The sequence below is a fragment of the Garra rufa genome, chromosome 16 (assembly GCF_049309525.1).
Source record: "Garra rufa chromosome 16, GarRuf1.0, whole genome shotgun sequence".
Lineage (NCBI taxonomy): Eukaryota > Metazoa > Chordata > Actinopteri > Cypriniformes > Cyprinidae > Garra > Garra rufa.
In genome coordinates this window covers 3699668-3709629 of record NC_133376.1, presented here as the reverse complement: position 1 = coordinate 3709629, position 9962 = coordinate 3699668, and the positions used below count along the sequence as shown (strand labels likewise).

The window sequence follows — 9962 nt, the reverse complement described above, 5'->3', positions numbered from 1 at the left end:
GTATTAAAATGTAGAAATTAGAATAACCATGTATGAATGCATATGTATTGTTTGTCATTTAGTGTTTGTTATGATAAGATATCAAACTACTACAAATTCTACTACTAATAACAATATAAAATGCACTAAGGATTGCACCCAGGATGCTGGGTTCATGAATATTAATGACGCTGTCTGTGTTTGCTCGAACTGATTTGCCGTCTGTGCATTAGTTCTGCTAACTACTGGAGAAACCGGCAGTTCTTAAAAGCTGAAGAATTCCAAAGGAACTACGTTAGTTCGACAGGAAAATACAAAACAGAATACAGTTTACACTGGCATTAAGTGATGCAGAGTAAATTCAGAGTAACAAACCTACAACAGCAACAAGTCTCTGTTGGCTGAATATACAGTATTTAGCAGCTTCTACATTTAAAGATAGAACTTAATGCATTATTATTTAATTATTCTACTATTAATAATTAACTTATTTATTCATACTTCAGTACAATAAAATACCAAAAAAATGGTATAATAGTGATTTTATAATAAATCCATAAGCAAAAACTAGGAAGTCGAAACTGATTGAGCTGATGAGTGATCCTCTGCTGGCTATTTTTTGGTTATAATGGTGATATAATTTTCATATTAAAAGTCTTTGTTTTCCACCAGGAGACACATTTTTGGCACATTTTTTTATCTACATGAATGAAAAGTGAATCTTAATGTAAATTTTACTTACGTAAATTTTACTGCACAAATGTAAAGTAAAACTAAATATTTATAATGATGTGCACTATAGATGACGGGGTAAATGGCCACATTAAGTTATGCCACTTACTACTCTAAGAATGAATGTTAAAGTGCAAATTAACACCCAACCACTCGTGTAAGTTTACTGTTGCAATTAAAAATTGTAGAAGGGTAAAAAAAATGTTATGATGTAAGCTACAAAGCCACAACAAATACACTGATAATCGGTGTGCTAGATTTATAGTGTGCGAATAATCAAGCACTGACAATAATCAGTCTTCTTCATGGCACAGAGGGGTCCCCAAATAAAATTCTGCTCAGAGCCTAAAAGGCTTGGGCTGGCTCTGTTCTTCAGGACAGTTGTGAAAACCACTGCATTTTGGAGACATGCTCCTAAATCTGTCTCATATATAACAAATAGGTTCATGCATGCACAGTTTTAAGGCAGCTTTAACTGCCTTTTTGGTAACTTCATGACTGATAACAGAACTACCACATTGCATGCTTTTAGTTCCCTTCTGGGAACTCGAACTACGTCCGAAAAACGCTATGGGGAACGCCATTGGCGAACCACGCTCTGAATACGTGTAGACTGTCCAATAGAAGGGCGTGACGTCATGGGTGTGATGATGTCACCGACCAGGAAGCTATAAAAGCATGTGCGCCAGCAACGGTGTCAGCTTCTTTAATTCAGCGAAGTGCTCTGTGTATGTGTCTGTTGTTTCACGTTTTTGTGCCAGTTTGCACAGCTTTTATTTCAAAGTGAAACATGTCTTTTAGAAACAAGAGCAAAAGTAGCGAGGGCAGCTCACGTTATAGGTCTGGGGCGACAGCGTGGTCTGCTTGGGATCGGATCACACTCTGTCAGCCCTTGAGGGGGCTGGCTGCCTGCACTGCGATCTCCTTCCAGTGTGAATGCTTCGACAGAGAGGGGATACAACGCGATGCCCCGGGTCGAACAGATGTTAGCCAGCTATTTGTCCCCCGACGTGGCATTGTCCTTGAAGGCTCCGACCTTGCCCTCAAAGCCCCTGCGAACAACTTCGGGGCTTTTGGGCAAGGGGTACACAGCAGCAGGTCAAGCTGATGCGTGTCTGCACACCATGTCAGTGTTGCAGGCTTACCAGGCTGATCTGCTTAAAGATCTTGATACCGGCGAGCCAGGTTTGACATTAATGAGCTCAGACATACCGCTGATCTTGCTCTTCGCGCCACAATGGCAGCCACGGTGGCAGCGGAGAGGCACCTGTGGGTGACCCTGTCCGACTCTTATCGGTACTTTTTGTTGTGTTTTTAATTAAAAAAACGAAACAAAATGAGAACAGAAATAACAACACTATTTTTTAAATGTAAAATAATTATCTATAGCTTAGCAAACACCAATGTTTGAGCAAATATCTGTTACACAAACGAAACCAATGATTGAAAAACAAATAAATAAATTTTTCTTGTAAATGAATATACAATGATTAACTACAAATTAATTTTAAGGTAAGCTCTGCTTTATAATTTCTTAGCATCGTTTATTATTATTTATCTATTTGTAAAAGCAAAAGCATTTTAATGTTCAATATTTATTTAGGCTACTGCATAAAAAAAATGATAAATATTTAGCCTATATGTATCTGAATGTGTGTTTATTAAATTATTAACATTATAATACTGATTTAGAGAGACCTTATGTGATGTTTATGTTATTATTTTAACATAGCATGCATACTTGAGGAGGCGGATGATGAAGTAGAAGCTAGGCAGTCGAAAACTTTGCATTCCTCTGTCGGCACATAATGCACTTTGCCTAGATGTTTTGATAAATTGCTTGTGTTTCCGCCTTTACAAGCAAAAATCTTTGTCCGTGAGCATTGTCCGTGTTCACATGGGTGAAGTGTAACATACTTTGGATCGTTTGGCTCTCTCCGCCATCGTCACTCCATAAGCGCGAACTCTCTCAAGCTCTGTGTACTGCGAAACAGACTACATTTCGTGCGTGAGATTGCGAATAACGGCAGTACAAGCGAATAACGAATATTATCGCAAATTACAAAAGGCTGGTCAGGTAAAAAATGCTAGGTAATGTTTATTTAGCAATAATAAATAGGACATTTATTTTTTTAATTTCTCCAGTACCGACAGCAGAACCGTTAACGTCACAGAGCTTATCGATACTTCTGTCTTTTATTATTTTGCACCAGGACCGATTAAGTACCGGGTTTCGGTACCCATCCCTCGTTGTCAGCAGGTACAAGGAGGCACGCAAACATTTGGCAGCGTTTCAGCGGTACCTTCCTCGCCGCGTCATAGCTGAGGCAAGGCCTACGTGCCTTAGACATGTGGAAGAAACCTTGGTTTTTGTTTTAGGGCCTGGTGCTGGGAGCTCCATGTCGCTGTGACACGCTAGCAACGGACGCATCCCTCACCGGTTTGGGAGGCGGTCATGAGTGGCCGCTCAGCCCACGGTCTGTGGAGAGGCCGCTTGGCATATCAATTGTCTAGAGATGCTGGCCGTGTTTCATGCACTGAAATTCTTCCTCCCGGACCTGGTGCGCACCGACAACACAGCGGTGATCTACTATATCAACCACCAGGGGGGTCTGCATTCACGCCCCTTAAACAAGCTGCCGCACCAGATCCTCCTGTGGTCCCAGGACAAGCTCCTTTCGCTGAAAGCAGTTCACATTCCTGGGCATCTCAATTTGGAAGCAGACATCCTGTTGAGGCAGGAGCTGAGGACATCGCAATGTCCCCTCTAGTACTCTCTGACTCATCCAGCTCCCCATAGCGTTTTCGGACCCAGCGTCTCTTTCTCTCAGGGAACCAGGGTCACATATGTAACCTGGGACGTTTCATTTGTGCTTTAATATTAAAAATTATTTTGTGCATGCAATTGAACAGCACATGCTACAAGCACAGTATAATGGCTGACAGGAGAGGAAAATAGTTTTTTACTGACATTTGGCCTGACAACATCTCATCTGACCGCAGTTCACTGTTGTTTTACTAGAGCTCCCTCATCGCCTGCCACTTTCTGCGCTTGTTTGACTAGTGCCTGTCACTGAGGCGAAGCTGGAGTGCGTGTCTGAAAAGTCTCCTGTTTGATGTGGTCATAAAGACGTTCTGCGTTTAAATAAATGTAATTTTTGTATAATTGAAGAATTTAGTCTTTAGTACTACTGTCTACTGATGTCAAATCTGCTGGAGACTCACTGTGTTGGACAATTTCCTGCATCTTCTTCCAGACTCTGAACGGCAGGTTACCCAAGTAATGTGGCACATGAATCAAAGCTCCAGAACTCATCTGTGGATCCGGCTGTGAGATCTGGACTCTGGAAGAACATTCAGGAGTCAGAACTGCAGTGGATTTGAGTTCAGATTCATTGAGAGAAGAAACACGAGCAGCTCAACTTACCTTTTCATCATGATGTTAAAGTCCTGGAAAAAAAATGATTTTGAAAGACATTTCAATATCTTATCAAATTCTTATAACTGTTAATTTTCTCTCTTATCAAAATAAGAGTTTGATCCTTAACTGAGTAATTGTCAGGCTGTTTTGTGCACAAACAATGAAGCTAAATTCAGTTGTCACCTTTAGAAAGCAGACGTCATTGGCTTTCATCATCTCCTCTGTGTCTTTGATTGTGTGTGAAAGAGCTGAGATGTGTCTGTTCATCTCCTCCAGCTTCTCCTTCATCATCTGCTTCTTCTGCTCCTCTTCCTCTCTCAGTGCAGTGATTGTAGTTTCTTCTTCATTTCTGAGAAACTGATGAAGTTTCTCAAACTCCTCTTTAATCTGCCGCTCTGTGTGCTCAGCTTGAGACTGAAACCACATCACATTCACTTCAGTCAGCTCTGCATTAACACTCACTCCACTAATGTCCATCAGAAACTCTGTGTCAATGTTTGACTCTTTACTCGATATCCTCACCTTGATGTGTTCAACTGTTTTATCACACTCTGCTTTCATTTCCTCTGCATGTTTGAGCTTGTTTTGTAAAGATGTCAGTGCTGTATTCAGTTTCTCCTACAAGTTCAAATGGAAATTTGAAGAGCACGTGATACGACCACAGTATAACGGCTGACAGAATAGGGTAATAGTTTTTTTTTACTGTAACTTGTACTCTACTACTGTAACTTGTAAAGGATGAACATTGAATTGTACACAACTGATCTATATACACAAATAAGATCAGCAAAGCACTCTGCTTAGTATATGAAACAAAAGAAGTTTGTCTTACCTTGTGAGATAAAACCACTTCTCTGATGGGTCTGAATGTGTGATTGAAGTGTTTCTCTGAGTCTCTGCACACTAAACACACAGGCTGTTTGTCCTCCAAACAGAAGAGTTTGAGTTTCTCACTGTGTAAACTGCAGATCTCTTCAAAACCTGATGAACGCCTCTCATTTTGATCCTTTATAAGTGATTCACATAAATTTTTTAAAGCTAGATTACACAAAGGTTCTTGTTTTGAGGATATACCCCTGCAGACAGGACACTGAGTATCCCTGGTCTTCCAGAACTGTTGAAGACACTCTTTACAAAAACTGTGACTACAGGACAGAATAACAGGATCCTTGAAGATTTCACAGCACACGGGACAGGAAAGATCTTCGACAGATTTTGAGTCCATTTCCTCTTCTTCTGCAACGATCAACAATTTACTTTCACTTTCTTAACTTTGCTTTGAAAAGTAAATAACCATTAGAATTACAATCAAAATGAAAATCTGTTCTGTTTAATACACTTCTCAAAAATGCTAATTTATAGTGTCCTCCTCCGATCTCCACCACACTCTTTTTAGCTTTCAGTGTGATATATGTAAAGGAGAAATCAAAAGACTAGTCACTTCCTGGTAGGTTAAAGGTTGTGAGAGGGTGGGGTTTCTGATGAGCTTTTGGAGCTTCTGAGCACAGAGCACTTTATTTGTGCTTTCATCTCCTGGACTCAATGAACTGAAAAATAAATAAATAAATAAATAAATAAGTACTGTTACGTCCCAGGATGTGTGCCATTTATTATTGTTAATATTGTGACTCTGTGTGTGTAAGATTGTGTTTCCCTTGTGCCCAACAGCCTGCTGGGAAGTGTAGTTTTTGCCTGTTTTCCTCTGCTCCTCCCTGTCCTCTCACAGGATCCTAACTGATGTCATCGGTCCCTCATCAGAGTAGTGGAAAAGAGCTTCTATTTGAAGAGGGAGAATTGGCTGTTCACCAGAGATAGTTGGGCCTGTCTGTTTTCCCAGATCTCATTGAAGAATGTGTGCTCTAAGCCTTCAGTGCTTCTTCAAGAAAGCCTGTTGTACCGGCTGTAGTGACTGTGTGTAGCTGCCCATTATCTTTGCCTGCATATGCAGTAGGGAGGTGGGTGCCACTTTTATTTTACCAACCATTGCTTTTCTCCTGGTTTTGTTGGGATAGTAAGGGAGTCAAGGAAGAGGCATGTTGTTTATTTTTGATAGGCAAGTTAGATGTCCTTACTCCCAGGTAGCTTCTTCTTTTTGTTTGTTATTTTTGCCTTAACTCCCTCCTGAATGTAGAAGTGTCTTATTATCTTTACTTTTTGAATTATCTATACCATTTACCCTTTTGTCCCCTAACTGCTGTACAGAGCTTTGTAGATAAAATCTTGAAAAGTTTCCCTGCTGGGACTGCGGACGGAATCAATTCTTTTTGCCTGGCGATTTTTTTTTCTCTCCCAATACATTGTTTTTTTCTTCTCTTTAATAGTATATGTTACTCTCCTTTTACCCCTGGACCAAAAGTGGGATGTAACAAACAATAAATAAATTAATAAACTATATGTAGAATTAATTTAAATGTGACTGATGAATGAGACCCATTTTCCACTGATTACTATGTTTTAAAAGCATTAAATTAAATTTATAATCAGAATGAGATTTAACTGTGATTTTCTGCTGTTACAATTAGTTTAACTGGTAAGATCATCTTAATATGTTAGTCATTAAAAGGTAATTAAATTGTATAATAATTTGACAACCAGAGTCGTACAATCCAGGTCAATCAAGGCAGACAGGTATATCAGAGGCAAGACAGGAATAATAAGATAAGACTACTTGAGAAGAACATGACAGAAAATCCTTTCATTATGGTGTCTGTTACATCTTTGGGTTTCGAAAAATAAAAAGTAAAACAAAATTAAAAAGGCAAACTAAAAATAATGCTATTTACATACACATTGAAATTATATACACACACAAACTTAAGCAATCATCCACGCGACCGAACTTCAGGGTGCTTTCACTCACATACACACAAACACACGCTTAGAGATGGTATTAAAGTAGCAATTCCTTTAGAGAGCTGGTAGTTTAGAGGAAGCCGTTGAGTTGACAAGCAGCAAAGAATCCACAATGAGAGAAAAAGTCCAGGGTCAAACATGAATAATCCAATAACAGAAGTAAACGTTCAGAAATGTCAGCCAGGGAAAAACATCACTTCGCGGTGTGTGTGTGAACCGGAATTTTATATAAGGAGGTAACAGGAAGTGGTTGGGCATGTGATCAATGCCAGGTGAGGTATCATGGGAAATGGAGTCCAGAAAATAGCAGACAAAGTGCGGGCTGGAGTGCCCTCTAATGGAGTTCATGAGCACTCCAGCTGGTGATCGTGACACAAACACCAATAATAACACAGGTCAAACACTACATGCAGTTCAGAAAGGTCAGCAATAAGCTGGATGCGAGAGTCATCAAATGGTTGGACTAGTTGTGGACCAAAAAGAAAGCTGGTCTTTTGGTTGAACTGGTGCTCAAGCTGCAGCCACAGGTCTTCAGTCCCGAAGGCTACATCTGCCGAAAGGGAGACATGGGAAAAGAGATGTACATCATCAAAGAGGGTCGCCTTGCTGTTGTGGCCGATGATGGGGTGACCCAGTATGCACACCTGACGGCCGGCAGCTGCTTTGGCGAGATTAGCATCCTCAACATCAAAGGCAGCAAAATGGGCAACCGTCTCACAGCTAACATCCATTGCATTGGATACTCTGACCGCTTTTGTTTGTCAAAGGATGACCTGATGGAGGCTGTAATAGAGTACAGAAGCTAAGAAAGCTCTGAAAGAGAGGGGAAAAGAGATCCTTCTGCAGGAGGGTCTGCTGGAGGAGCTGGACGCAGGTGGAATGGGAGAAGAACAGGTTGAGGAGAAAGTGGAGAGGTTTGAAGCTTCCATTGAAATATTACAGACTCGGTTTGCTCGTTCACACTCGTACACAGCTACTCAACAGCGCCTGAAGCAGAGACTCACTGCACTGGAGTGTAGGACATGGCACTCTGGCTGCAGATTCCTCTCGGATGGTAGTGAAAGCACTTTTGATGGTGGAGTCATTCTACCAAACGGGTGCCATTTGTGTCCGCAGCGTTTGATGAGATGCTTAAGGCACAAAAAATGTCCTAAAGTGTGTTTTCAAAGCCTAAAGTTATTAATTCAAGTGTTCTTGTTAACATGATATATGACAGAACACTATTATTAAAAAATAACATAATATTTTATAATATTTTTTTTTATAAGTACATAGCCAATTTCGCATGTCCGTGTTGACCAACATATTTTCATGTAAAATATCACCAAATAAGATTTTTTTCAAACTTTTATTATTTTCAGGAATTTATGTGTCCCTGTTTACATAAGATATATTTATTCAAATAAAACATTATTTTTTTGTAAATATTTTATCATTTGTGTTTGTCCCTCAGTTTAACTTGCCACCCCGTCACACTAACTTGTTTTATCTATGATTAATGTACTGTTGCTTTAAATGATATCACAAAGAGGAAGTGACATCATTTGAGCCTTACACACTGATCTATAATAGAGACAAAGAACTTATAGAGAACTGGATTGCTCATGGCGTCATAAAAGTGAAGCCACCGCGCCGCCATATTAGTATTCCCTAGTATTCGCATACATTCTATTGAATGAATAGGAAATAAGATTTTATTGAGAAAACATCGCATAACAAGTCAACGTTTTTATATCTGAAGTCTCACTGTACATTTTCACAATGCAAACGTCCTAAGCATGTAAACGGTTATTTGTTTAATGTTGGGAATTCCCTCTGCTTATTAAAAATGTACGTTCATATAGCCTAACTTTGCAGTCACGCACATCAGATAAACATAAACATCGGACGATCTTAGTACAGTTATTCACGGTTTATGTCATTTTGTTGTTTATATTTGTACAGTAGACTAACTGCATGTTTCAAAAATACTTAACAGTATTCATTTTTTTAAGCAGTTAATGATTTGTTCGTTAAATTAATAATTAATTCATTAAAACGTACACAGCATCTTAAGTAAAAATTAATTTGCATACACATATCCTAAAAACTAATCCTGTGTGAAAGATACGCTTCAAATCGGGTGATTTTAGGTCAGCAATTTACATTTGACTCAATGGCGCTCTCTGCAGGTAGGGAATAGTAAGATGGCGGATCGAACACTTCCGACGGCTTCACTGCCTAACGGCAGTTTAGAACGCAATGAGCAATCCAGTTATTACATAGATCAGTGGCCTTACATCCATAGATATATATCAAAGACTATAGAATACCCAAGACGTGTCACTCGTATAGTTTTGAATGGGAAAAAATGCAACGTTCATTATGGCCGCGAAGCCCCGCCTTCTTAATGAAAGAGTCAATCGTTGATTAGTAAAGTCAGCGCGTCACTGCAGCTGCCGTTAGAAGTCCCAGTTGCTATAGAAACAGTCGGCGCTCTAAGACGTGCGCTCAGTACTGCGCATGTGCACTGGCTCATTTAGCCTGAAAAATAAGCATTTTTTAACGCTATTGGAGCTCAAGGAATCAAATTCATGAGGCAGTTCTTGTTGGATTTCTTTGGAGATTTAAAATATTAAATTTAATCCTAAGCTTGGTGAACAGTTTTGGAGAATTTGATGTTTCCCCATTCAAACAGATAGGAGCTGCACTTGCCTGCCCAAGTAACGTTTCAAAGATAGCCGCCGAGTGACATGACTTGCCTTAAAGGGACTTTGATATATATACGTAGATACCGCATTGGACCGCTCCAAGCACATTGATGCGTCCGCCATATTGGAACGGTCCACTTGACGTCATTAGCCACACTATCGGAGACCAACGGCTGTGCAGGACTGTGGCATTTCGAATATTCAGTGATTACTATGGTGAATTACATAGATCTATGGGTGAATGACATCAAGTGGACCGCTGCAATATGGCGGACGGCTTACGTATA

At 39.9% G+C, this 9962-nt stretch overlaps 1 protein-coding gene across 1 annotated transcript in view; it reads right to left on the bottom strand.

Annotated features, from left to right (window-relative positions):
- Positions 1 to 7169, bottom strand: part of LOC141288355 (zinc-binding protein A33-like) — a 9866-nt gene extending 2697 nt beyond the window's left edge. Inside the window, exons 1-5 of the mRNA XM_073820482.1 lie at positions 4965 to 7169; positions 4655 to 4750; positions 4316 to 4546; positions 4139 to 4161; positions 3937 to 4055 (exon numbers count right to left, since the gene is read on the bottom strand). Coding sequence (XP_073676583.1) covers positions 3937 to 4055; positions 4139 to 4161; positions 4316 to 4546; positions 4655 to 4750; positions 4965 to 5357 — 862 coding nt within the window. The 5' untranslated portion in view covers positions 5358 to 7169. The remainder of the gene's footprint in view (positions 1 to 3936; positions 4056 to 4138; positions 4162 to 4315; positions 4547 to 4654; positions 4751 to 4964) is intronic.
- Between the last annotated feature and the right edge of the window lie 2793 nt (positions 7170 to 9962).